We start from the raw sequence: 27176 nt of genomic DNA on the forward strand, positions 1-27176 counted from the left end.
TCGGGGGTGCAAAGCCCTTTTTTTTTTTTGGGGGGTGAAACCTGGCGCCTTTCCTTGCAAGATGTGGGGGTGCAAAGCCCTTTTGGGGGGGCAGAGCCCCATGTGTTTCCTTACAAGATGTGGGGGTGCAAATCGCTTTTGGGGGCCACAGCCTGGTGTGTTTTCTTCCAAATTTTGGGGGTTCAAGGCCATTTTTGGGGGCGCAGTCCGGTGCGTTTTCTTACAAGTTTCGGGGGTGCAAAGCCCTTTTTTGGGGCAGGGCCCCCTGCGGTTTCCTTACAAATTTTGGGGGTGCAAAGCCCATTTTGGGGGGGAAGAGCCCCATGCATTTCCTTACAAGATGTGGGGGTGCAAAGCCCTTTGGGGGGGCACAGCCCAGTGCGTTTCTTTACAAGTTTTGGGGGTACAAAGCCCTTTTTTGGGGCAGAATCTCATGCCTTGCCTTGCAAGATGTGGGGGTTCAAAGCCCTTTTGGGGGGGGGGGCAAGCCCAGTGTGTTTCCTTACAAGTTTTGAGGGGTGCAAAGCCCTTTTTTGGGGCAGAACCTGGCGCATTTCCTTGCAAAACGTGGGCGTGCAAAGCCCTTTTTTGGGGGCAGAACCCCCTGCGTTTCCTTGCAAGATGTGGGGGTGCAAAGCCCTTGGGGGGGGGGCACAGCCCAGTGCGTTTCTTTACAAGTTTTGGGGGTACAAAGCTCCTTTTTTGGGGTCAGAACGAGGTGCATTTCTTTACAGGTTTCGGGGGTTCAAAGCCCTTTTTTGGGGCAGAGCCCCTTGTGTTTCCTGACAGTTTTTGAGGGCGCAAAGACTTTGGGGGGGGGGGGGGTCAGAGCCCCCTATGTTTCCTTAGAAGTTTGGGGGGGGCAAAACCTTTTTTGGGGGGCAGAACCTGGCGTGTTTCCTTGCAAGTTTTGGGGGTGCAAAGCCCGTTTTTGGGGCAGAACCCCGGTCGTTTTGTTGTTGGCCCCCTCCGTGTGTCCTTGCTTGGGCGGGGGGGGGGCGGTGTTAAAGGACTACAAGTCCCAGCATCCCCCGCGCGGCGCCCTTCCGCCGGCCCGCCGGCAGCGCGCGCGGGGCTGCGGCCCACGCGTGGCCGCTCGCCATGAGCTCAGGTCAGGGGGCCCGCGGGTGGGGGGGGGGGTGTGCGTTGAGGGAGGAGACGGGGGGGGGGGGGGTTTGGGGACACGGCCCCCACCCTGCCCGCCCCCCCCCGCCCCGTCTCCTGTCGGGCGGCTGCGTGCGTGGCCCCACGGTCGCGTTTTGCGTGGCCCCCGGGGTGGGGGTGGGGGGGTTGCATCGTGCGTGGGCCCTGGGGGGGGGTCGCATTATGAGTTGGCCCCACGGTTGCATCGTGCACGACCCTGAGGCGGGGTGGGGGGGGCGGGGGGGGTGTCACATCGTGCGTGGCCCCATGGTTGTGGTTGCATCGTGCGCGACCCACGGCGGCGGGGGGGGGGGTGGTGTCGCATTTTGCGTGTCCCCCGGGAGTTGTGTCGTGCGTGGCCCCCTGAGGGGGGGGCGGTGTCGCATTATGCGTGCCCCCCCCCCCCCCCAAGGGTTGTACCTTGCGTGGCCCCACGCTTGCATCCTGCCTGCCCCACGGGGGTTGGGGGGGGGGGGGTGTCGCATCGTCCGTGGGCCCCCGGGGGTTGTGTCATGTGCGGCCCCACGCTTGCATCGTGCACGACCCCTGCGGGGGGGGGGGTTTGCATCGTGCGTGGCTCCCGGGGTGTGTGTGTGTGGGGGGGTCACACTATGTGTGGCCCCCGGGGGTTGCATCGTGTATGGCCCACGGAGGGGGGGTCGCGTCGTGTGTGGCTCCCCATGGGGGGGGGGGGGGGGGTGTTGCATTTTGCGTGACCCCTGGGGGTTGACATCGGGGGGGGGGGGGGGTCGCATCGTGCGTGTCCCCGTGGCGGGGTCACATCGTGCGTGTCCCCGTGGGGGGGTTGCATTTTGCCCCCGGGGGCTGTGTCATGCGTGGCCCCATTGTTTCCACTGAACGACCCGTGACGGGGCGGGGGGGGGGGGGGATTGTACTGTGCGTGGCCCCTGGGGGTTTAAATTGTGCGTGTCCCCACGGTTGCATCACGCACGGCCCACCGTGGGGGGGGGGGGGGGTGGCACCGTGCGTGTCCCCACGGGGGGGGGCCGGCATTGGACTTTGCGCATCCTGCGGTTGCGTTTTACAGGGCGCGGGGAGGGCAGCTTTGCCCTGTTTTGCCCCGTTTTACCCTATTTTGCCCGTGGGCTTTGCGGAAGGAGGCGCCGTGGGGTGTGGGGGTGGGGGTGGGGGTGTGCTGCCGCTCCGGGGGTGTCAGCGCAGCGATGTCCTGCGGCCCCCCCCGCCCAACCGGGGGTCGCAACGGTCGGTGACTTTGGTGGGAACGGGTTTGGTTTTACATCCCGTCGGGACAACCCAAAACGGGTCCCGTCCCGTGTGTGTCGTGTCCCCCCCGGCCCAGGTTGCCCAGAGAAGCTGTGGCTGCCCCATCCCTGGAGGGGTTCAAGGCCAGGTTGGACGGGGCTTGGAGCAACCTGGGCTGGTGGGAGGTGTCCCTGCCCAGGGCAGGGGGTGGCACTGGGGGGGCTTTAAGGTCCCTTCCCACCCAAACCAACTCCTTGCAACTTTTTGGAGGTGCAAAGCCCTTTTTTGGGGCAGAATCTTGTGCCTTTCCTTGCAAAACGTGGGCGTGCAAAGCCCTTTTTTGGGGGCACGGCCACCAAACCATTCCGTGACATGATCCTGGGCTTGCATCAAAAGCAGCGTGGCCAGCAGATCCAGGGAGGTGATTCTCCCCCTCTGCTCCGCTCTGGTGGGACTCCAGCAGGAGCACCGCGTCCGGCTCTGGAGCCCTCGGCACAAGAAGGACACGGAGCTGTCGGAGCGGGGCCGGAGGAGGCCCCGGAGATGCTGGGAGGGCTGGAGCCCCTCTGCTGTGGGGACAGGCTGAGAGAGCTGGGGGGGTTCAGCCTGGAGAAGAGAAGGCTCCGGGGAGACCTTGGAGCCCCTTCCAGTCCCTAAAGGGGCTCCAGGAAAGCCGGGAAGGGACTCTGGAGCAGGGAGGGGAGCTGTGGGACTCCTGCCCACACCAGCGCGGGGGACTCCGTGTGAAGCCGCGCGCTGATTTCATCCGCGGGAAACAAAACCCGGGCATCTCCCTGGGATGCTCCGACACCCCCGAACCCCGCAGCCGAATCCCTGCGCTCCACCGAGGCCGCTTCCCACAGCCAGGCTGCTCCGGGTCCACCTTGGGGAGGCGCCGAGCTCGTCACCAAGCGCGTCCCTTCGCGGCGTCTTCGTCGGCATCGTGGAGGCAGGGGTGGGTTTTAAGGCTGCGAAGGACCACGCCGCATTTTCTGGCACCGTTTTTAAGGCTGCGAAGGACCACGCCGCATTTTCTGGCACCGTTTTTAAGGCTGCGAAGGACCACGCCGCATTTTCTGGCGCCGTTTTTAAGGCTGCGAAAGACCACGCTGCATTTTCTCACCCCCGTTTTAAGGCTGCGAAGGACCACGCTGCATTTTCTGGTGCCATTTTTAAGGCCACGAAGGACCACGCTGCATTTTCTGGCCCCGTTTTTAAGGCTGCGAAAGACCACGCTGCATTTTCTGGCCCCGTTTTTAAGGCTGCGAAGGACCACGCTGCATTTTCTCACCCCGTTTTTAAGGCTGCGAAAGACCACACTGCATTTTCTCACCCCCGTTTTAAGGCTGCGAAGGACCACGCTGCATTTTCTGGCCCCATTTTTAAGGCTGCGAAGGACCACGCTGCATTTTCTGGCGCCGTTTTTAAGGCTGCGAAAGACCACGCTGCATTTTCTGGCCCCGTTTTTAAGGCTGCGAAAGACCACGCTGCATTTTCTGGCCCCGTTTTTAAGGCTGCGAAGGACCACACTGCATTTTCTCACCCCGTTTTTAAGGCTGCGAAGGACCACGCTGCATTTTCTGGCCCCGTTTTTAAGGCTGCGAAGGACCACGCTGCATTTTCTGGCGCCGTTTTAAGGCTGCGAAGGACCACGCTGCATTTTCTGGCCCCATTTTTAAGGCTGCGAAGGACCACGCTGCATTTTCTCACCCCGTTTTTAAGGCTGCGAAGGACCACGCTGCATTTTCTGGCCCCATTTTTAAGGCTGCGAAGGACCACGCTGCATTTTCTGGCACCGTTTTTAAGGCTGCGAAGGACCACGCTGCATTTTCTGGCACCGTTTTTAAGGCTGCGAAGGACCACGCCGCATTTTCTGGCACCGTTTTTAAGGCTGCGAAAGACCACGCTGCATTTTCTCACCCCGTTTTTAAGGCTGCGAAGGACCAGGCTGCATTTTCTGGTGCCATTTTTAAGGCCACGAAGGACCACGGTGCATTTTCTGGCCCTGTTTTAAGGCTGCGAAGGACCACGCTGCATTTTCTGGCGCCGTTTTAAGGCTGCGAAGGACCACGCTGCATTTTCTGGCCCCGTTTTAAGGCTGCGAAGGACCACGCTGCATTTTCTCACCCCGTTTTTAAGGCTGCGAAAGACCACGCTGCATTTTCTGGCCCCGTTTTAAGGCTGCGAAGGACCACGCTGCATTTTCTCACCCCGTTTTTAAGGCTGCGAAAGACCACGCTGCATTTTCTCACCCCGTTTTTAAGGCTGCGAAGGACCACGCCGCATTTTCTGGCCCCGTTTTTAAGGCTGCGAAAGACCACGCTGCATTTTCTCACCCCGTTTTTAAGGCTGTGAAGGACCACGCTGCGTTTTCTCGCCCCGTTTTTAAGGCTGTGAAGGACCACGCTGCATTTTCTCAGCCCGTGAGCCGAGCAATCCCGGGGTTTTTCTTGCGCCGGGAAAGGATGTGGTGGGATAAGTGAGCCCCGGATCGGCACCGCTGCCGGCTGCCGCGTGGCTTTACAGCAGAAAGACCCTTTGCAGGGTGGAGGCTGGAAGGGATAAAAGGCATCCCGGGGGTTCGGAAGGGGCTGAAAACCACGGCTGTGGGTTCAGCCCGGCGCTGGCTGCGATGTTGTGCCGGAGAAAACATCCCGAGGTGCTTTGCATCCCTCATGCCGGCGGCGTTTCTTCTGCGGGGCCACGCGGAAGCGGCGCGTCCCGTGCGACCTTTACCCGTTTCTCTTTGAATTTGCCCCGGTTTGGGGCGGAGGAGTTTCCCCGGGGCGAGAGAGGAAGAGCTTTGCGGCAGGAAAGGGAGGAGTGTGACATCCGAGGGCTCTTCGGGGGCCCGTGCTCGGCTCCACGGGGCTCTCCCAGCCGTGCCGCCGCCACCGTGGTCCCCGCTGCCGTGGTCCCCAACCCCGCGCACAGCCCCTCGGACCCCAAAATCATCGGGGGGCTTAAACCTCACCCCTTTTATTTCCCCCCCCTGCTTAATTTAAGGCCACCCAGGTTAATTTAGGGGCGCTGCCAGCCTGGGAGCTGCGGGGGGATGCTCTCATCCCGGCTCAACACACCGGAACGGGGATGGAGCGCGGACCCTCTCTCCCTAAGGGAGGTAGGAGCAACTTATTTCACCAGAATTTGGGGAAAAAATGTGGGTTTGGGCTACGAACCACCTTTTTTTGTCCCCCGTGGCCGGTGATTGCCCAAGCGAGGATGCTCCCGAAGCTGCCGGGCGCTTTCCCCATCCTGACAGGAGGTTTTGGCGTACGGCGAGGTCTTGCGAAAGCGGGTGCAGGGGAGGTCGGGGCGGTGCCCGCCCGGGGTGGAGGAGAAACCTGCCTGGCCGCAAGGGTTTGTGACTGCCGTTGCCTCAGCCGGTGTCGTCGGCACGTAGCGAAGCAAACGCTGGTGGTGCTGCCGGCTTCCTCCGCTTCCCTACAAATCCAGACTGAAACCAGTTTGAGACGGACGGGGACGCTGGGAGGGCGTCTCGCCCACAAGGACTTTATTTTCTCACCCGTCTCAAGGGTTTGATGGGTGTCCAGAGACCGAATCCCCATCTTCCACCTGCCCACCTCGTACGGAGCCCGTCTCGTCCTTTTGTTTCTTCCAGCCTTGGGGCATTTTCCTGACGGATGCTGCCAGGTAGGACCAGATCTCCTGGTCGGACATGTTTGCCCCGGCCGCGTGGCGGGCAGGACAGCGTGTTCCTCATGCGGACGAGTTGATGTTGGCTTGGTGGAAAGGGCGGGAGGGTCCATGCCGTCTCCTCCCAACCCCTTGCTGGGGCTGGGCCTGCAGCCAGCCGTGACATCTCCCATCCCAAAGGAGAGCCTGAAGGCTGCTCCGCAAGATCCTCCTGAGTTAAATCTCGCCCTACGTGACCCAAGCACTGTTTCCCTGTCCTTATCCCTCCTTCCTTACTTTTGCCTCATCCTGATTTTCCATTTCGCCATCTCCAAGGACCTGGGTTGACCTTGCCAGCTCCATCCTGTCAACCAAGACTTTGCTGGCTGCAGTAACCTCCCTGGGTGGACCTTCCTCTTCTTGCATGGAACCTCTAGCTTGCACATGTGGATGGATGGTTGGATGGATGGAGAAGGATGGAGGGAGGACGGATGGATGGAGGGAGAATGGATGGGTGAAACAGAATGGATGGACGGAGGAGGATGGATGGAGGAAGATGGCAGATGATGGATGGATGGATGGATGGATGGATGGATGGATGGATGAAGATGGCAGATGATGGACAGATGGGAGATGGATGGATGGATGGATGGATGGATGGATGGATGGATGGAGGAAGATGGCAGATGATGGACAGATGGATGGACGGATGGATGGATGGATGGATGGATGGAGGAAGATGGCAGATGATGGACGGATGGATGGGTGGATGGGAGATGGATGAATGGACAGAGGAAGATGGCAGATGATGGATGGATGGGAGATGGATGGATGGAGGGAGATGGCAGATGATGGATGGATGGATGGATGGGGGAAGATGGCAGATGATGGACGGATGGATGGGTGGATGGGAGATGGATGAATGGACAGAGGAAGATGGCAGATGATGGATGGATGGGAGATGGATGGATGGAGGGAGATGGCAGATGATGGATGGATGGGAGATGGATGGATGGAGGGAGATGGCAGATGATGGATGGATGGGAGATGGATGGATGGAGGAGGATCGCAGATGATGGATGGATGGGAGCTGGGCGGATGGATGGGGGATGGATGGATGAAGGAAGGATGGATGGATGGAGGAGGGTGGGAGATGGACGGATGGATGGATGAAGGAAGGATGGATGGATGGAGGAGGGTGGGAGATGGACGGATGAATGGATGAAGGAAGGATGGATGGATGGAGGAGGGTGGGAGATGGACAGATGGATGGATGAAGGATGGATGGAGGAGGATGAATGGATGGAGGAGGGTGGGAGGTGGATGGATGGATGGATGGATGGGAGACAGAAGGATGGCGGACACGGCCTGGGAAGCCCTGAGCATCCAGCGTGGACCAGGAGAGCAGAGGGACATCTAAAAGTCTGCTTGGGGTTGGTTTGCTTTGAGAAAGGTGCTTGTAAAAGAGCTGCAGCTGCAAAAGGAGCTTGTGGAGAAGGTCTCTGGGACCGGGCTGTGTCTGCTTTTGGGGGCGGGGGGGTGCTGCTGGGGAGAAAGGCTGCGTTTTGGGACAAAATCTCAGGGCAAGGGCCGGTGCTGGTGTTGGCAAATGGTCCCCAGCCGGGGCTGGGGGTGCTTTGGAGAGGGGTGTTTGGTGCCGCGAGACGCGTGGGCTCAAGGTTACGTCCTCGTGGCCAGCGCGTGTGCTAGCTGTCGGGGCATCCCGAGCACCGTTCTTCCCACTTTCCCCCCCCCCACCCCGAAACCTCGCCGGCGGGGCCACGGGGTGGTTCTCCGGAAGGTGCCAGATGGGGCGAATCCCGGAGCTCCGAGGATGTCAAGCAGCGTTTCGACCGCGCAAAACCCAGCGTCGGCGGGGACTCGGTGCTTCGCCCTTCCCTTGGCCAGCGGGGCTGGTACATCCCTGACCCCCCCCCCAGCATCTGCAGCCACCTCGGGGGTGTCACCCCCCACCTTTAACCCCCACTTTTAGCAGCCAAAAGAGAAGCAAATCCCTTCCCCGGGGCTCTCCAGATGAGCTTTGGCAACGGGAGGAGGGGATGGCCGGTTGCCCCCGCGCCGTGTTTGCCGACGAGGTGTGGCCCGTTCCAACCGGTGGCGCAGCTTCGCCCTCAGCTCCGTCGGTGCCGGATGCGTCCCGGAACGCGTCCGCCGGCGGGCGATGACGGGGCTGTGCCCGTCCCGTCCCATCCCATCCCGTCCCATCCCATCCCAAGCAGAGCGGTGAGTCAAAGGTCAAGAGAGCCCTTTTCCCGCTGTTTTGGGGAGCAGCCGGGATGGGAGGTGAGAAAACCCCCCCCCCGGGAGAGGACGGGGTTGCGCAAGAGCCGCCGGACGCAGCCGATGGCGGCCGTGCTCTTTTCCTCCTCCGAAAGATTTCCTGCTTACAGGATCGTGAAAACCGTAACGATTCCGGAGTTGCGGAGAGAGGTGGGCTGCGCCTCTCGCCTCTTGCCCGGGGAGGTGCCGAGAGCAAATTGGGTTGTTTTCCGGTTGTTTCGCTACTTTTCCCCCTCCTGCAGCCCCCGCCGCCGAGCCTTTGTGCGAGGTGTGTCCCCCCCGCCCTCGCCCTCTCCTTTGTTGGGCTCTTCGGAAGGGCGGCACATGCTCCCGTTTCCCCTGCAATCCCTGCTTTTCCCAGCCTTGTTTCACCTGAAATTCCAGCTTTTCCCAGACACATTTCACCTGGAATCCCTGCTTTTCCTGGCCCCATTTCACCCCTGGAATCCCTGCTTTTCCTGGCCCCATTTCACCCCTGCAATCCCTGCTTTTCCCGGCCCCGTTTCACCTGGAATCCCTGGTTTTATTGGCCCCATTTCAGCTGGGATCCCTGCTTTTCCTGGCCCTGTTTCCCCTGGAATTCCTGCTTTTCCCATCCCCGTTTCCCCTGGCATCCCTGCTTTTCCCAGCCACATTTCACCTGGCATCCCTGCTTTTCCTGGCCACGATTCTCCTGGAATCCCTGCTTTTCTCAGCCCTGTTTCATCCGGAATCCCTGCTTTTCCCATCCCCATTTCAGCTAGAATCCCAGCTTTTCCTGGCCCTGTTTCCTCTGGAATCTCTGCTTTTCCTGGCCCCATTTCACCCCTGGAATCCCTGCTTTTCCCATCCCCGTTTCAGCTAGAATCCCTGGTTTTCCCGACCCTGTTTCACCTGGAATCCCTGCTTTTCCCGGCCCCATTTCACCTGGAATCCCAGCTTTTCCCATCCCCGTTTCACCTGGAATCCCTGCTTTTATTGGCCGCATTGCAGCTGGAATCCCTGCTTTTCCCATACCCATTTCAGCTAGAATCCCTGCTTCTCCCGACCCTGTTTCGCCTGGAATCCCTGCTTTTCCCAGCCCCGTTTCCCTTGGAATCCCTGCTTTTCCCAGGCTTTGACGCTGGCAGCGGGGCGATCTGAGGCCTCCCCTCCTCGCCGGCCCTTGCCGAGCTTCGCCGCCGTTGGCTTTTGCCTCCCGGGGGGGGGAGCTTTTGTTTTAATAAACCATCCCTTGGGCTCATTCCCCCCCCCCCCCCACTTCCCCAGCCCCAAACCCTTGGAGCGGCACCGGCCGCGTTTTGGGAACTGGTTACCCACTGGGTCGCACGGCGAGATGAAGCCCCTGGTCCTGGTGATCATCGAAACCCAGGGGATGGTTTTTAATTAGTTGCTTTTGTCACCTGCAGACGAGCTTTGGGGTCGGAGCGAGCTTTGGGGTCGGAGCGGGGAGCGGCAGGAATCAGGCCGGGGTGGTTTTTTCCGGCGGAGGACGGGAACAGGGGCTCCCAGCCGGGTCTAAGAGCCCTCCTGGAAACCCGAACCCATCCAGGAAATTATTTGCCTGGTTCCAAAGGGTGGGAATTGGTTTGTGTTTGTGCCACGTGTTATCTCCCCGCCGCTGCTCTCCCATCCCGGAGTTGGGCCGCCGCCGCTTGTAGTCGGGCGTGGATTTAAGGGATGAGCGGGATCCGCTTCGTGGGACGGAGGGCGATGGTTAAAATCCCACCCGGAACGACGACGGCGGCGGCGATGCCTCCGAGGATCTCCCGTCTCTCAGGCCGGGCAGAGGGGACCAGCGGGAGCGGGAGGTGCTGAGCCGCGCTGGGCATCCTTAAAACTGGGGGGAAAAAAAAAAAGCACGTTTTGTGCCCGCATCCTCGGCCTGCCGGGGGGGGGGGGGGGGAAGCCAAGGAGCCAACGAGCCTGAAAAGCGGCTGGGAGAGCTCTCCCCGCGCCGGCCCTGGCTCTGCGCCAGCCCTGCTCCCTTCCCCCGGCCGTTAAGCCGCTGGGTTTGTGCCAGTTTTTCCTCCCCGGGCTCCTTTTGGCATCGTTTCCGTGACCGTCACGTGCCGCGGGAGGGTGAGCGGGCAGCGCCGGGGCGCCCCGTGCCCACAGCATCCCCCCCCCCACCCTCCGCCACCTCCCCAGGGCTGCGTGACGGAGGGGACGCCGACTCCAGCCACCTTCTGGGACGCATCCAGGGATGCCATCGGTGCAGCCGGCACCCCAGGCATCTCCTAAATAACCCCTGGGATCAACTCCCCTTATTATTTTAATTCCCCCCCCCCCTTTTTTTTTATTTTGGTTTCGCAGACAGCAGCAGGCTGCTGGGCCACCAGCGGCCGGGGTACGGGACGCTGCAGCGAGACGCCGATAAATCCCCCATGGTAGGTCCGAGGGCTTCGCCGTGGGGAGGAAGGGAATTTTGGGAAGGGCCGGCACAAAAAATCCACGCGTTACCTGCCACACCGGCAGGAGACGGTGCTTTTCCAGCCCCAAAACTACTCGCTTGTCACCTGCCGGGCGTTAAATCGCGCCGGGAGGCTTGGGGTTTTCATCGATTTAGAATTTAGACGCTTGATAATCTTGTTACCCGTTGATTTTTGTGAATGAGCGTCCCCGTAAAGGTGATCTCTTTTCTTGCAGGAGGTCACGGGCTACCAGACCAGGATGTGGCGGGTGGCCCTGTGCCACGCTGGCTCCGTGCTGACGGCGGGGCTGCTCCTCGTCCTCTTCCACTGGAAGCCGAGCCTGGAGGTGCAGGCGAAATGCCAGCCCTGCGCCCTCGGCCAGGCCGACTGGGTCATCATCAGGGTGAGTCCCTGGGCAGGGGGGTACCGGGGTTGGGCCGGGGAGGGGGGGGGACATGACACCGGGGGACCCGGGTTGGGCTCTGCCACCACCCAGGAGGTTCCTTGCTGCTTGTCACCCTCCCCTGTCTGTGTGTGACATCTCCTTCCGTCAAGCGACGCGCTGCCCCACAGCCAGATTATTCATAGAGTCGTAGAGTGGTTTGGGTGGGAAGGGACGTTAAAGATCATCACGTCCCTGTCCCCTGGGCAGGGACACCTCCCACCAGCCCAGGTTGCTCCAAGCCCCGTCCAACCTGGCCTTGAACCCTTCCAGGGATGGGGCAGCCACAGCTTCTCTGGGCAACCGGGGCCAGGGGCTCACCCCCCTCACAGCAAAGAATTTCTTCCCGGTATCTCATCTAAATCTCCCCTCTTTCAGTGTAAAACCGTTCCCGCGTCCCGTGGCTCCCCTCCCTGCTCCAGAGTCCCTCCCCAGCTTTCCTGGAGCCCCTTTAGGGACTGGAAGGGGCTGGAAGGTCTCCCCGGAGCCTTCTCTTCTCCAGGCTGAGCCCCCCCAGCTCTCTCAGCCTGTCCTCACAGCCTGCCTCTGAATAATTTTGCGCTTTCCCCTTCCCTAGCAGCCAGCCTGGCTTTGCGTTTCTCTTTATTGTCCCTAAAACCCCGCCGTCATCGGGGACGGGTGGCCAGGGACTCCCTGCCTGTGACACCGTCCCCGTTTGAAGGAGCTGGGGGTCGGGGGGACACACGCTCCCCGTTTCCCCCTGCTCAGAGTCCTGCCTGTCCTGCAGGACCGATTCGGGCAGTGCTTCACCACCCGCGTGCGGACGGAGGCGCTGGGCGAGGGAAGGTGAGCTGGGATCACGTCCCCGTCGCGATGCCGGGATCCCATCACAACCACAATGCTGGGATCCCGTCCCCATAGCCATGCCGGGATCCCATCCCCGCCGCAATACCGGCATCCCATCACAACCACAATGCTAGGATCACATCCCCATGACCATGCCAGGATCCCGTCCCCGTCGCGATCCCGGGATCCCATCCCCACCGCGATGCTGGGATCCCATCCCCACCGCAATGCCGGCATCCCATCACCACCACAATGCTGGGATCCCGTCCCTGCCGCAATGCCGGGATCCCATCCCCACCGCGATGCTGGAGTCGCATCCCCGCCGCAATGCTGGGATCCCATCCCCACCGCGATGCCATGATCCCGTCCCCATGGCCATGCCAGGATCCCATCCCCACCGCAATGCTGGGATCACGTCCCCATGGCCATGCTAGGATCCCGTCCCCGCCGCAGTGCCGGGATCCCATCACCACCACGATGCCAGGATCCTGTCCCCACCGCAATGCCGGGATCACATCCCCATGGCCATGCCGGGATCCCATCACCACCACGATGCCAGGATCCCGTCCCCACCACAATGCCAGGATCCCGTCCCCATGGCTATGCCGGGATCCCGTCCCCACCACGATGCTGGGGTCCCGTCCCCGCCGCAATGCCAGGGCTCCCGTGGGCTTTCGGCTTCGAGGGAGACGGGCGCTGGGGAGGGAGGGACCGACCATCGGTTTTCCACCCCGAGCAGCCTGGAGCATCACCCCGGGGCCAGGCTGGAGGACCGGAGGACCAGCATCGCCATCGGCGTGGCGGACGAGGAGGAGAGCCGGGACACCATCCGCCTCCATGACAAGGAGGAGGTAACGAACCCTCCCCGCCTCTCCTCTCACCGTAAACCCTCTCCCGCGGCGTCGCCTGCCCTCCTGTCCCGCTAACGCCGTGGTTTTTCCGTCCTGCTCCGCTCAGAAGAACGTCCTGCGGTACTACCTCTTCGAGGGCATGCGCTACATCTGGATCGAGCGGCGGCAGGCGTACTGCAAAGTCAGGTATTGCTGGCCCCCTCCTGCCGCGGCAAACCTCTCTGCGTCTCTCTGCTGCTCTCCTTGTCCCCCCCCTCCTCCCCCACCCAAGAATGATCCTGACCCGCCTGGATGTCACGTAACCACGCCGGAGCTTTTTCCCTGCGCTGCAAAGCCCATCCCCGGGGCGTCGGGTCGGGGAAAGCCGTGCTGCCCGACACCCTCCCCCCCACCACACCGCCAGGTTGTTGATTTTGCCCGTCTTTGTGGGCAGAGGAGACCGGGCGAAGCCGCTTGGCGTCCACTGGACTGTCCCCGCCGCCCCGTGCCGCTCCCGGCATTCCCAACTGTGCCCCTTTTGTTCTGGCTCTTTGGCGCCCGCGAGCCGCTGCGGATGCCGAGGAACAAGATGCTCTCCCTTTCCCAAAGCTTTTTTTTTTTGTTGGTTTTTTTTTTTTTTGTGTGTGTGTGTGTATTTCCCCAAGGACTTGGACGTGGCGTTTGTTCTGCCGGGCCAGGCTCCATGCGGATTTTAACTCCCATTTCTCCGTTTTTTCTTTCCCCTCGGCCTTGCCCAGCCTCTTGGACGAAGGCTGGACCTGTGCAGATCTCCACCTCGCCCAGGCTGGGCTGGACCAGCAAGACCACAACACCAGGTAGGGATCTTCCAGCTTCACGGGACACCCGGGGAGTGCGGATGAGGCTTTTCCAGGGGCCAGAAAATTCCGCAGCGTGGGGTTTTTCTTGCCCCCAGACCTCAAAACGGAGGATCCCGAGTGTGCGGCATTGCCGTGGTGCGGCTTCTCCGTGGAACGGGGCTCCCATGGGGGGTCCGGGCAGGGCGAGGGTCCCTGGGAGTTGGAAAAGTGGCTTTTCCAGGGGCCAGAAAATTCCGCAGCGTGGGGTTTTTCTTGCCCCCAGACCTCAAAACGGAGGATCCCGAGTGTGCGGCATTGCCGTGGTGCTGCTCCTCCATGGAACGGGGCTCCCGTGGGGGGTCTGGGCAGGGCGAGGGTCCCTGGGAGTTGGAAACGCGGCTTTTCCCCAACCTGCCTTTGCTCCCCCCTTGGCTTTTTTTCTCTCCCCTTTTGCAGAAGGAAGATCTACGGACCCAACCTCATCGAGGTGCCCGTCAAGTCCTACGCCAGGCTGTTGGTGGAGGAGGTGCGCGCCCGCGCGGCCCCGCTTCCGAAAGATCGGGTCGTCCCGGGGCAGATCCTTCCCCGGCTTCGTGTCCCTCGCTGGCGGGGAGGGGAGAGGGCTTTAGGAGAAGGCGCTGGGGCAGAGATGAGAGGAGGCAGAGCGGACAGAGCTGCGGAGGGCACCCGTCCTGCCTCTCAGCTCTCAGACAGGAGCATCCCCAGGGAGGTTGCGGAGGTGGCTGAGCGTCCCTCGGGAGCACCGGCCGTAAGCAAAGCCGGGGAGGACGGAGGGCATGCGAGAAGTCAGCCGGTTCATCCCCAGCCCCAGGGAAGGACCGTCTTCTCCTCTGCGTAAACACTTGTTCCTCGAGGAGCCTGGATGGCGGTCTCGCGATGGGCTGGAGGAAGCTCTCGTAGTCCCATCCCCCCCAAACCTGCTCTCTCTCCGTGTTCCCTTCCAGGTGCTCAATCCCTTCTACATCTTCCAAGTGTTCAGCATCGTGCTGTGGGTCTGCGACGCCTATTACTACTACGCCGCCTGCATCTTCCTCATCTCCACCATCTCCTTAGGGCTGTCCCTCTACGAGACGAGGAAGGTTGGTGGGTGGCCTTATTTGGGACAACCATCTCTAGGGGAGTAGACCCCTTTTCTGCTGCTGTTTGACCTCTGTGCTGTCGCTGGACTCCCTCGGAGCCCGGCTTGGCGGGGGACAACCCGTGCTCCAACGGTGGGGCGGGTCTCCTTGTCCTTCGTCCGCGGTCCCGAGCCTTCGAGACCTGTTCTATGGCTGCTTTGCTGGGCTTTTTGGGCTGTCGTTTGAGGTGTGCTGCCAACCCTCCCCTCCCTTGCAGCAAAGCGCCACGCTGCAGAACATGGCCAAGATGTCGGTCGGTGTCCGAGTCCGTCGCCCCAGCGGAGGTGAGTGCGATGTCCGCGATGAGCAAGGGCTGCAGGCACGAAGGCGTTGGGGACGATGCCGGGATGACGTTCCTGGGGACAATACCAGGATGATGTCCCTGGGTACGATGCCGGGATGACATTCCTGGAGACGACACCAGGATGATGTTCCTGGGGTCTATGCTGGGATGACTTTGCTGGGGACAATACCGGGATGACGTTCCTGGAGATGTTGTGGGGATGACGTTCCTGGGGACGATGCCAGGATGATGTTCCTGGGGATGATGCCAGGATGGCGTTCTGGGGACGGTGCCTGGATGATGCTCCTGGGGCCGATGACATCCCTGGGGACAATTGCTGGGATGACTTTCCTGGGGACGATGCCGGGATGACATTCTGGGGACAATGCTGGGATGATGTTCCTGGGGATGGTGCCTGGGGACGACGCTGGGATGACGTCCCTGGGGATGATTTCTGGGGACGATGCTGGGATGGCATTCCTTGGGATGATGTTCCTGGGGACCATGTGGGAATACTTTCCTGGGGACCATGCCGGGATGACTTGTCCTGGGGATGATGCCGGGATGATGTTCCTGGGGACGATGCCGGGATGGCGTTCTGGGAACGGTGCCTGGATGTGCTCCTGGGGACGATGACATCTCTGGGGACAATTGCTGGGATGACTTTCCTGGGGACGATGCCGGGATGACATCCCAGGGGACGATGCTGGGATGACGTTCCTGGGGACGGTGCTGGCATGACATCCCTGAGGACGATTGCTGGGATGAAGTTCCTGGGGATGATGCCGGCATGATGTTCCTGGAGACAATGCCAGGATGACGTCCCTGGGGACGATGCTGGGATGACGTTCCTGGGGACGATTTCCGGGGACGATGCTGGGATGGCATTCCTTGGGATGATGTTCCTGGGGATGATGCCGGGAATACTTTCCTGGGGACCATGCCGGGATGGCGTCCCCGGGGACCATGCTGGCATGACTTTTCCTGGGGACGATGCCGGGATGACGTTCCTGAGCGCGGCCGCCCTTTTTTCCAGAGGAGATGGTGGTGAGCTCGGCAGACCTGGTGCCGGGCGATTGCATCAGCCTCCCCGCGGACGGGACGCTGGTCCCTTGCGACGCCGCGCTGCTGACGGGCGAGTGCATGGTCAACGAGAGCATGCTGACGGGTGAGAGCCCCCGCACCCGGCGGCCTGCGCCCCTCCGCCACCCCACCTCATGCTTTGATTTTGGGGGAGAGGACGAACCTTGTATCTCTGTGGCCCTACGGCAGCCCCTTCCCATTCAGGCTGGTTGGTTCCTGACCCCCTCCCAAGGGTGATAACCCTCCCTCCGTGATGTTCCTCACCGCAGGGGAGAGCGTGCCGGTGATGAAGACCCCTCTCCCGGCCGGCAGCCAGGCTTCTGGCACCATCTATTCCCCCGAGGAGCACAGGCGGCACACGTTGTTCTGCGGGACGCAGGTCATCCAAGCCAAGTCCTACGTGGGCAGAGAAGTGCTGGCCGTGGTGACCCGCACAGGTGACGGATGTCGGGGGGGGAAAACCAGGATGAAGCCTTTACCTCCTTGGGAGCGGTGACTTTGCAACGTGCTTGCCTTCCTCTCCCGCAGGGTTTTGCACGGCCAAAGGGGATCTCATCAGCTCCATCCTCTACCCCAAACCCGTCAGCTTCAAGTTCTACAAGGACGCAGTGAAGTTCGTCCTGTTCCTCGCCGTCCTGGGTACGTCTTGAGCGTGGAGGGATGGCCGGGAGCAGCCAAACTCCTCTTAAAATGGTTGAACCCACCCCATCGCCTGCTCTGCTTTGTAACCGAGCCCGTTCTCCCGCGCAGCTTTTATCGGCACGCTCTACAGCATCCTCATCTTGGTTAAAAACCAGGTAGGGTTGTTGGAGGCGGTGAATCCCCGCGCTCGGGCTGGCACTGGGACCATCAGCCGACGGGGATGAAGATGGGGGAGGGCTATGAGGATGCCCACCCCTCTTCCTCCTCGCCTGCCGAGGTCCCCGTGGGGCAAATCATCATCCGCGCCCTCGACCTGGTCACCGTCATCGTGCCCCCGGCTCTCCCGGCTGCGATGACGGTGGGCACCATCTATGCCCAGAACAGGCTGAAGAAGCAGGGCATCTTCTGCATCAGCCCTCCCCGCATCAACCTCTGCGGGAAGATCCGCCTGGTTTGCTTCGACAAGGTGGGTCTTGGGCAGCGCCATGGTTTCCAGCTCCGGGAGGACTGACCCGGACCCACCACGCTCTTCCCCGCAGACGGGAACCCTGACGGAAGAAGGTCTGGATGTCTGGGGGGTGGTGCCGCTGGAGAACAACCACTTCATGCCCATCGTCCACGAGCCCCGCCGCCTGCCCGCCGGCCCTTTGCTCTACTCGCTGGCCGCCTGCCACACCGTCTCGCTGCTGCGGGCGCAGCCCATCGGCGACCCCGTGGACCTCAAGATGATGGAATCCACCGGCTGGGTAAGAGAAACGGCGGGCAAAGTTGCGTTTCCGTGAAGAGGGAGGCGGCACACGTCTTGCTCTGCTGGGCTCCCCGGTTCCAGAAGGACGGGGAACTGCTGGAGAGGGGACAGCAAAGGGCTACCGAGATGCTGAGGGGACTGGAACCCCTCTCTGATGAAGAAAGGCTGAGGGATTTGGGTCTCTTCAGTCTGGAAAAAAGATGGCTGAGGAGGGATCTTATCAACGATTATAAATACTTCAAGGGCGGGTGTCAGGAGGATGGGGCCAGGCTCTTCTCAGTGGTGCCCAGTGACAGGACAAGGGGTAACGGGCACAAACGTGACCATGGGAAGTTCCATCTCAACACGAGGAGGAACTTCTTTGCTGTGAGGGTGGCAGAGCCCTGGCACAGGCTGCCCAGAGAGGTGGGGGAGTCTCCGTCTCTGGAGACATCCCAACCCCGCCTGGAGGCGTTCCTGTGCCACCTGCTCTGGGTGACCCTGCTCTGGCAGGGGGTGGGATGGGATGATCTCCAGAGGTCCCTTCCCACCCCCACCATGCTGGGATTCTGTCAGAGGGGGTGTTTAAACCAGCCAGGGGTTGGATGGAGCTTGGGGGTTGCGAGGCAGGGCTTTGCCATCCCAGCATCTGCCTTGGTTTCAGCGCCTGGAGATGATGGAGGAAGAGGAGGAGGAGGAGGGTGAGCTTCCCACCTTCCAGCAGTTTGGGACAAAGGTCTTGGCTGTGATGAAACCTCCGCCCGAGGAAGAACAGCCGCGGGACAGGGTAGGTCGCGGGGTCCAGGGTGGCTCGGGCTCCCCAGGTGGTTGTTCTTCACAGCCCCCAGAGAAGCTCCATCCCGGCCCTGACACCCGCTCCCTCTCCTCCCCAGAAGCACCAGTCGCCCGTGGGGATCCTCCGGCGTTTCCCCTTCTCCTCCTCCTTGCAGAGGATGAGCGTCCTGGCCAAGCTGCCCGGCGAAGCCTCGGCCCACGCCTACGTCAAGGGGGCGCCGGAGATGGTGGCCAGCCTTTGCAGGAAGGAAACGGGTACGTGCCCCGGAGGGGGGACGGCGGCTCGCTATCGCTCCCCCGCTGAAAAACGGCCGGTTCTGCTGTTTCTGCATCCCCGCAGCGCATCCCAACGGGAAATTATCCTCGGGGATGCTACATCCCAGAGGCGCAAGGGCTTTGGATTAGCTCCGGCCTTGTGGCAGGAGGAAAACGGGAACCAAAAAGCCAGGGAAGGGGGTGGGAGGCTGGATGAGCATCCGAAGCTCTTCGGTCCTTTGGGAGCTGGGTCCGCGTCGCCCGGGTTCGTTCAGGGATGGGTCTGACCTCGCTTTTCCCCCGGCAGTGCCCCTGGATTTCTCCCAGATGCTGCGACACTACACCACGGATGGTTTCCGGGTCTTGGCTCTGGCTTCCAAACCCCTCGGCGCCGTCTCCACCTTCCAGGAGGCCCTGCAGCTCCCCAGGTTGGTGCCAACCGCTTCTCGCTCCGTTTACGTCGTCTTTGCTCCCAGCGTTTCACGGGACGCTTGGCCTGTCCCGCGGCCTGCGAGGAATTAAACCCTAACCCGTACGAAAGCAGCTGCTGGCTTTTTTGGCTGTTGTTCCCGATTGATGCTCTCAGCCTTGTGTCGAACGGCTCCTTGTCTCCCTCCCAGGGACTCCGCGGAGAGCAGCCTGACCTTCCTGGGCTTCCTCGTCATGAAAAACGTCCTCAAGCCGGAATCTGCGCCTGTCATTCGCCTCCTGAGGAACGCCAACATCCGCCCCGTCATGGTGACAGGTGACCCCGCCGAGGCGGGACGGGGGACGCCGGGCTGGGGGAGGAGAGGGGACACGAGCGCCCCTTGACACGGGGTGGGGGTAGAGGGTTTCCCCACCGGAACTGGGGGTGGGCCGGGGTTGGGGGGTGGCGGGGGGCACGGCGAGGACTCCGCGCCCCTGGTTTGGCGCAGCCCTGCTGCTTGGTGGCGTGTCCCTGCGGGTGGGCTCGCGTCCGGCAGGGTTGGGGGGGGACGGGGACACGCAGGGGGGCTTTTCCGTGGGTGCAGCCTGAACCCACAGACCTGGGGTGGGCGGCTTAAAACGGCAAAACCGGTGGCGGTTTCACCCCCGATCCCGTAAATGTTGATATTTCGTGCGCACCCCGAGTCTCACGGCTGATGATGCCGGGGGGCGGGGGGGACGGGGACGGGACGTAGGAATCGCCTGCGGGTGTTTTGCAAGCCGCTGGCAGGGTTGGAAGCCGCCGCTTTGCTTTGGGGTAGGGCAGAAAGGAGATTTTGACGTTCTCCCCCAAAACTGGGGGTGGGGGGAGAGCAAAGAGCCCCCCGGCGCGGCTGCGGTGGCTGGGAAAAAGGTTTGGAGGTTTGAAAAGAGGTTGGAGCTGCTCTTCTTGGCTCGGCGGCCGTGCGAGCCCTTGCCAGCGCTGGCTACCAAACACCCCCGGGGGGGTTACTAAGTCCCGCCGGGTTCTTTCCGCCAGGAGACAACATGCTGACGGCCGTGAACGTGGCCAGGAGCTGCCGCATGGTGGAGCCGAAAGAGCGGGTCATCTTCGTCAACGCCTCCCCGCCCGGCCACGACAAACCCGCCGCCCTGAAATTCATCCCCGCCGAGCATTCCCGGGGCGAGGAGCAGCCGGAGGTGAGTCCCCGCGACGCCGCCGTTCTTTGCGGGGAGGATTTTGGAAAGCCCGAACTGCCAAGGCCTTGGGGGGAATCTCTTTTTCCCAGCATCGTTACTCTTAAAAACAATTATGGGTGCGATTCTGCCCCTCCTTAAATGCTTCCTTGAGAAGATAACCGCTCTTCTTTCTCCTTGCGAGCACGTCAGGCTGGAGGTGATGCTCCAAACATCCCGGTGGGATGCAGCCGGCACGGTGCTGCCCTGGTCCCGCTCCAGGCTTGGCACGAAGGGCTGGGTGGCACAAACTTTTTATCCAAAATACCATCATTTATCTGCCCGAAATTGAGGTTTAAGGGAAGCTGCTTTACCTCCTGCTCCGTGCGGGTGGAGGAGGCGGGTTCAGCCCGTCGCCCCCGGGGGCTGGAGCGCGAGTCGAAGCCCCGGCTGCGGGGTTAAGAAAGGAGGTGTTTTTCCTGGCAGGCTGCGTGCCAGCGGGATCCCGGCTGCCTCCTCCGGCCGCAGCCCTGCCACTTCGCCCTGAACGGCAAATCCTTCGCCGTGGTTTGTGAGCACTTCGCCGACCTGCTGCCGAAGGTGAGTCCGACGGCGGGGAATCCGACGGCGGGGAATCCAATGGTGGGGAATCCTCCCGGGTCAGCCTCCTCGGGATTCCCTGCTGCAGCCTCGCAGCTCCAAGATAAAATGCCCTGAGGGGTGGGGGGTTTTTTTTTGCCGGTACGAAGTCCCCTCTGCCCTGCTGAGCTGGCAAAGCCCAAAAAAAGCCGGATCCTGCCGGGAGCGCAGGGACGGGGGTGCTGCAGTGCCGACACGAAGCCTTCCCTTCCCTGCAGATCCTCATCCGAGCCACCGTCTTCGCCCGCATGTCCCCCGACCAGAAGACTCAGCTGGTGGGCAGCCTGCAGGAGCTCAAGTGAGTCCCTCCGGCCCCGAGGGGACAAGGGACAGAGGAGGACAAGGGGGTCTCCCTCTGCCCGGAGACTCCTCTTGCGTGCCCGAGTGCTTGGCGGCCGCCAAACCGCACCCTGCCCTCTCCCACGCGTGGGGTGATCCTGAGCGTGGCGGTGCAGCTTTGAAGACCCAGGGCTTTTCCCCCATCCCCGCGTGAAATATCGGATCCCTTCCCGGCACAAGAAGGACACGGAGCTGTCGGAGCAGGGCCGGAGGAGGCCACAGAGATGCTGGGAGGGCTGGAGCCCCTCTGCTGTGGGGACAGGCTGAGAGCGCTGGGGGGGTTCAGCCTGGAGAAGAGAAGGCTCCGGGGAGACCTTGGAGCCCCTTCCAGTCCCTAAAGGGGCTCCAGGAAAGCTGGGGAGGGACTCTGGAGCAGGGAGGGGAGCCATGGGATGAGGGGGAATGGTTTTAAACTGAAAGAGGGGAGATTTAGATGAGATCTGAGGAAGAAATTCTTTGCTGTGAGGGTGGTGAGCCCCTGGCCCAGGTTGCCCAGAGAAGCTGTGGCTGCCCCATCCCTGGAGGGGTTCAAGGCCAGGTTGGACGGGGCTTGGAGCAACCTGGGCTGGTGGGAGATGTCCTTGCCCAGGGCAGCAAGGTGGCACTTGGATGGTGTTTAATGTCCCTTCCCGCCCAAACCTTTCTGTGATTCTCGCCGCAGCTACTGCGTGGGGATGTGCGGGGACGGCGCCAACGACTGCGGGGCTCTGAAGGCGGCCGACGTGGGCATCTCGCTGTCGGAGGCGGAGGCGTCGGTGGCCTCGCCGTTCACCTCCCGCGTGGCCAACATCGAGTGCGTGCCCACCGTCATCCGGTGAGCTGCCGGGAGCCTCCTGGGGGGAGACAAAAATCAAGGCGGGGGGTGTCTCATGGGTGCCTCTGTCTCCTCTTTGGGACAACTCCTGGAAAGGGCGCTGTGGGCGGTGGGTGAGTCTCCCTCTCCCCGCAGGGAGGGCAGGTGCTCACTGGTCACCTCCTTCGGTGTCTTCAAGTACATGGCCCTGTACAGCCTGGTGCAGTTCGTGTCTGTCCTGCTGCTCTACACCGTGAGTCGAGGCTTGCCCGAATGCTCGGGGATGCCTTCGGGCCCCCTTGTCCCCGCTGGGTTTTACCTTGTCCCTCTCCTAAGCCCCCAAACTGAGAGCGGCTGGTTTCTCCTTCCCAGCTCAACACCAACCTGAGCGATTTCCAGTTCCTCTTCTTCGACCTCATCATCACCACCACCGTGGCCGTGCTGATGGGTCGCACCGGTCCTGCCCGGGAGCTGGGAGTGGAGCGTCCCCAAGGGGCCTTGATCAGCGTGCTGGTGCTGGGCAGCCTGCTCCTCCAGACGGCTCTTCTCATCACCGTGCAAGTCCTCAGCTACTTCATCACCGTCTCGCAGAGCTGGTAAGGGACCCGGCTTCACCTGGGATTAGAGTTGTAGAGTCATCGAGTCGTTCAGGTTGGAAAAAACCCTTGGGATCATCGAGTCCAACCATCAACCCCACTCTACAAAGTTCTCCCCTACACCACATCCCCCAACACCACATCTAAACGACTCTTAAACACATCCAGGGATGGTGACTCCACCACCTCCCTGGGCAGCCTGTTCCGGTGTCTGACCACTCTTTCTGGGAAGAATTTTTTCCTAATGTCCAGTCTAAACCTACCCTGTTGCGGCTTGAACGCATTCCCTCTTGTTCTATCGCTAATCACCTGTGAGAAGAGACCAGCACCAGCCTCTCTACAGTGTCCTTTCAAGTAGTTGTAGAGAGTGATGAGGTCGCTCCTCATCAGATTTATTCTCCAGGCCCTTCACCAGCTTCGTTGCCCTCCTCTGCGCTCGCTCCAGCACCTCGAGATCTCTCTCATATTGAGGTGCCCAAAACTGGACGCAATACTCCAGGTGTGGCCTCACTAGTGTTGAGCACAGGGGGACGATCACCTCCCTCCTTCTGCTGGTCGCGCTATTTCTGATACAAGCCAGGATGCCATTGGCTTTCTTGGCCACCTGGGCACACTGCTGGCTCATGTTCAGCCGCTTGTCAGTTGGAACCCCCAGGTCCTTTTCTGCCGGGCAGCTCTCCAGCCACACTGCCCCAAGCCTGTAGCGCTCCGTGGGGTTGTTGTGGCCCTTCACTTCACGGAATCACGGAATTTTTCCAAGTTGGAAGGGACGTCTAGAGATCATCTGGTCCAACTCTAGAGATCATCTAGTCCAACACCTCACTCAGGGCTGCATCCAGGCGGATCCTGACAGTCTCCAGAGAAGGGACCCCACACCCTCCCTGGGCAGCCTGTTCCAGGGCTCTGTCACCCTCGCCCTAAAGAAGTTTTTGCTCATATTTGATGGGAACTTCCTACGTTCCAGCTTGTGCCCGTCACCCCTCCTCCTGTTACTGGGACCTGCTGAAAAGAGTCTGGCTCCATCCTCCTTAAACCCACCCTTTAGATACTTGTCAACATTAATAAGGTCCCCCCTCGGCCTTCTCTTCTCCAGGCTAAAGAGTCCCAGCTCTCTCAGCCTTTCCTCGTAAGGGAGATGCTCCAATCCCTCCATCGTCTTCCTTGCCCTCCGCTGGACTCTCTCCAGTAGTTCCCTGTCTCTCTTGAACTGGGGAGCCCAGAACTGGGCACAGTATTCCACTTGTGGCCTCACCAGTGCAGAGCAGAGGGGGAGAATGACCTCCCTTGACCTGCTGGCCACACTCTTCCCTATGCAGCCCAGAATTCCATTGGCCTTCTTGGCAACAAGGGCACACTGCTGGCTCATGGATAATTTACTGTCTACCAAGACCCCCAGATCCTTTTCTTCAGAGCTGCAACTTGGCCTGGTTGAAGCTCATCCCGTTAGCGTTGGCCCATCGACCCAATCCATCCAAGTCTTTCTGTAGAGCCTCCCTATCCTCACGCAGATCCACGCTCCCGCTTAACCTGGTGTCTCCTGCAAACTTCCTGATGATGCGCTCTATGTCCTTATCAAGATCATCAATAAAGATGTTAAACAGAAACGGTCCCAACGCTGAGCCCTGAGGAACACCACTTGGGACCGGCCGCCAGCTGGAGTTAACTCCGTTGACCACCGCTCTTTGGGACCGTCCATCCAATTAGTGATGGGAATGGCGCAGAGGATGGCAACCAAGCCCTTGGCGTTGGCCAAGGGATGCACCCGGCCACCCTGCAGCGAGCAGCGCCCGCGGGCTCGTGGAGAACAAGGGGTGGGCGTTTGGACCCTCTCCCCGCCTCTCGCTTCATCTCACCCCCTGCCTTCTCCCCTGCCTGGCTCAGGTACGTGCCGCTGAACAGCACGGTGACAGCTCCCCAGAACCTGCCCAACTACGAGAACACCGTCCTCTTCTGCGTCACGGGCTTCCAGTACCTCATCCTGGCCGTCGCCATGTCCAAGGGGTACCCGTTCCGGGAGCCGCTCTACACCAACGGTGAGGATGACACCGGCCGCGTGGACGAAGAGAGACACCGAACATTCACCTCCTCAACCCTCTTCCTTCTCGCCCTCAGTGCTCTTCCTGGTAGTCCTCGTCCTCCTTTTTGGCCTCATGGTATGGTTGACCCTCTACCCGCTGGGCTTCCCCAAGAGCTTGCTGAAGCTGCAGGGCATCGACGACTTGAATTTCAAGCTGCTGCTGCTGGGGATCGCCGCCCTCAACTTCTTTGCTGCCTTCGTCCTGGAGGTAGGTCAGCCCCGGGGCTGGGGTGTTGGGGGGGGGGGGCGACGTTGGGCACACGGCGGGGGGACACGCGTCATCCTTTTGGGTCCCTCCAAGCCACCCCTTTTCCAGGAGTGGTGGGCGCGGAGGGAGCAAGGCTCACCTTGGCATCGGCTCTGCCCCCCTCCTCGGGGTCCGCAGCCTCCCCCAAACCCCTTTCCTCCCCCCCGGCCCCCGCCATCTTTGCTGCAGACCGCCCTGGACCACGGTTTGCTGAGCTGCCTCCGCCAGCTGCGCCGCAAGAAAGCCTCCAAGAAGCTTTTCAAGAGGCTGGAGAAGGAGCTGAGCCAGCAGCAGCCATCCTGGCCCCCCCTTAACGAACCGCTCTTCGCTACGCCCAAGATGTCCATCGCCGTCAGATAGCAGGCGGCGGGCTGTGCGCCCCCCCTCCCCAAGCCTGCCAGCCCTTGGAGACTCTTATTTATTTATCCTGGTAAATCAAGGGATGCGGCGGGCAGCGCGGGTCCTCCTTCCCCCCCCGCCACCCCCATGCTGGTCCCACAGCCCAGAGGAGGAGATGCTGGAGAAGCAAAGTGGGGGAGAAGGTCCAGAAGAAGAGGAGAAATGGTCCAGCTCTTCCTCCAGGACCTCTCCGTGCTGGCCTCGGACCCGTCTCCCCGCGCTGGGCACCGGTACCGTTTCACGGGGGGTGGGGGGTGGACGGGGGACGGACGACGGATGGCGTCCCCCCACTCTTTTCCTCTCCTGGCTGGTTGAAAGCACCAAGAGGAGGATCCCTGATCTTCTCCCGGCGAGGGCATCCCCCCCCCAGCCTCGCCTCTCTGCTCACTGTGAAAGGAAAAAAAAACCCCCCCTGCCGCCGCCCTGGATGTGTAGGAACTGTTTACAAACACCCCCCCCCCGCCACCACCGGCCCCGGCTTGCCATGGATGCTGCGCAGCCCCCCCGCCACATCCCAGGGGACCGGCCGCGGGCACCCTCTCCGCTTGCCGCGCTCCTGCCGAGCGTTTCTGCTTCGGGATGGGACCTTTGTAGCATTAAAAAAAAACAAAAAAAAACAAAAAAAAAAAGAAAAAACCCCAACACCCCCCACCCCCACAGAAAAAAAAAAAAAGCCCCCCATCCTCTTTATTTTTTAACTCTACTCCAAGCGCGTCGCGGTGTGAGCGCGGTCGGGAGGCTGACGTGCCGCTTTCGGTTGCCGTATGGCGCTTTCCTGAGCGTTGGCTAATAAATTAACACTATTTTCTTGAGGGCCTGCTGGCGTGGATGGGCTGGGGGGGGGGGGGCGGGGGGGTGGGGAGCGGGCAAAAAGAGGTTTTAGGGTCACCTCGTTCCTCCTGTCGGGGCTCGGAAGATGCTCTCCTCGACTCCTGAAAGCCGAGAGCGAACCCAGGGATGGCACAGCTGGGATCGCGGCGGCCCAAATAACCGCCCCCCCGCCTCCACCCCCCCACCCCCCCCTCCCTCGGAGCCTTGTTTCCAGCTGGAATTTCCTAGAAAAGAAGAAGAATTGCTGGAAAAAGCCAGAATTGCTGGAAAAACCTCGCTCCTTCGAGGGAGGCGAAGCCGGGAGATCGAGATGCCGCATCCCGCAAGGGGAAGAGCCGATGGCCGGGGTGGGATGGGGTTGGGGAGGGTTTTTTGGGCCGTCTCCCAGCCCGGCTCTGGGATGGAAGGCTGGTTCTTGAGGGAACTCTTCCTGCATGGAAAGTCTAAAACCCCTCCGAGCGCCGGCGGCGCCTCTCTGCCCTCCGGGAGCTGGGGATTAGATCAGGAAATGAGGCACAAGCAGAGGTAAGAGGTTTCCTGAAACCCCAGCCAAGGCTGGAGTTATTAAACCAGCCTTCCTGAGCTTAATAAAAAAAAAAAAAATTTAAAAAAAAAAAAAATTAAAAAAAAAAAAACCAAACCCCAAACACACACACAACCCTCCCAGATTTTTTCCCTTGGACTTGGCGATTTTCAAAACAAAAGGCACCCGGGGATCGGGGAGGGGGGGATCCCCCTTTACACCTTTTTCTTCCACCCACCCCCGGGGTGTTTTGTTTGGCTGGTTTTTGCAGGGTGTTCCTGGCCTCGGCGGTGGGGGGGCGGGGGGGCGGTTTGTAAAGTCCCACTTAATTATTAACAGGCGGCTCCTGCCCTGGGCTAGTGATTACCAGGGCCCGGGGAGGGGGGGCAAGGGCCACGCTGGGTTTTCGGGGCAGGCGGAAGCTTGATGGGAGCTTTGGAATCGTCTGGATGGTTTCATCCATCCTTCAGGCTGGAAAACCAGGCTTGGTAGGAGACGGGAACATCTTAAACCGCCCCCCCGCTTCTCCTCCTAGCCTGAAACGCTGTTTTCTCCTCATTTTTTTTTTTTTTAGAGCGGTCGGACCCTCTTGGCTGTGGAAATGTTCGCGCCTCGGCACAACTGGTCGTG

General features: G+C 61.1%; 1 protein-coding gene across 5 annotated transcripts; it reads left to right on the forward strand.

Moving 5' to 3' along the window:
* Positions 1–1058: 1058 nt before the first annotated feature.
* Positions 1059–25789, forward strand: ATP13A2 (ATPase cation transporting 13A2). Of its 5 annotated transcripts, none has more exons than XM_063353723.1 (29): positions 1059–1111; positions 10600–10673; positions 10933–11100; positions 11888–11946; positions 12686–12797; positions 12904–12983; positions 13535–13612; positions 14051–14120; positions 14560–14694; positions 14951–15017; positions 16053–16184; positions 16369–16536; positions 16628–16738; positions 16850–16896; positions 17019–17207; positions 17281–17487; positions 18133–18255; positions 18362–18518; positions 18826–18946; positions 19139–19263; positions 19966–20126; positions 20589–20702; positions 20960–21039; positions 21742–21894; positions 22030–22126; positions 22246–22469; positions 24351–24502; positions 24582–24754; positions 24983–25788. In XM_063353723.1, the coding sequence occupies exons 1-29, from the start codon at positions 1102–1104 to the stop codon at positions 25151–25153; spliced, it is 3558 nt and encodes a 1185-aa protein (XP_063209793.1). In that variant the 5' UTR covers positions 1059–1101; the 3' UTR covers positions 25154–25788. The 5 variants fall into 5 exon arrangements, with proteins under 5 accessions (XP_063209793.1, XP_063209792.1, XP_063209794.1 ...); XM_063353722.1 differs by lacking the exon at positions 1059–1111 and adding an exon at positions 4703–5488 and having other exon boundaries at positions 12907–12983; positions 24983–25789; XM_063353724.1 differs by lacking the exon at positions 1059–1111 and adding an exon at positions 4703–6021.
* The last annotated feature ends 1387 nt before the right edge of the window (positions 25790–27176 follow it).

The sequence above is a fragment of the Chroicocephalus ridibundus genome, chromosome 16 (genome assembly GCF_963924245.1).
Source record: "Chroicocephalus ridibundus chromosome 16, bChrRid1.1, whole genome shotgun sequence".
In the NCBI taxonomy this organism is placed as follows: Eukaryota; Metazoa; Chordata; class Aves; order Charadriiformes; family Laridae; genus Chroicocephalus; species Chroicocephalus ridibundus.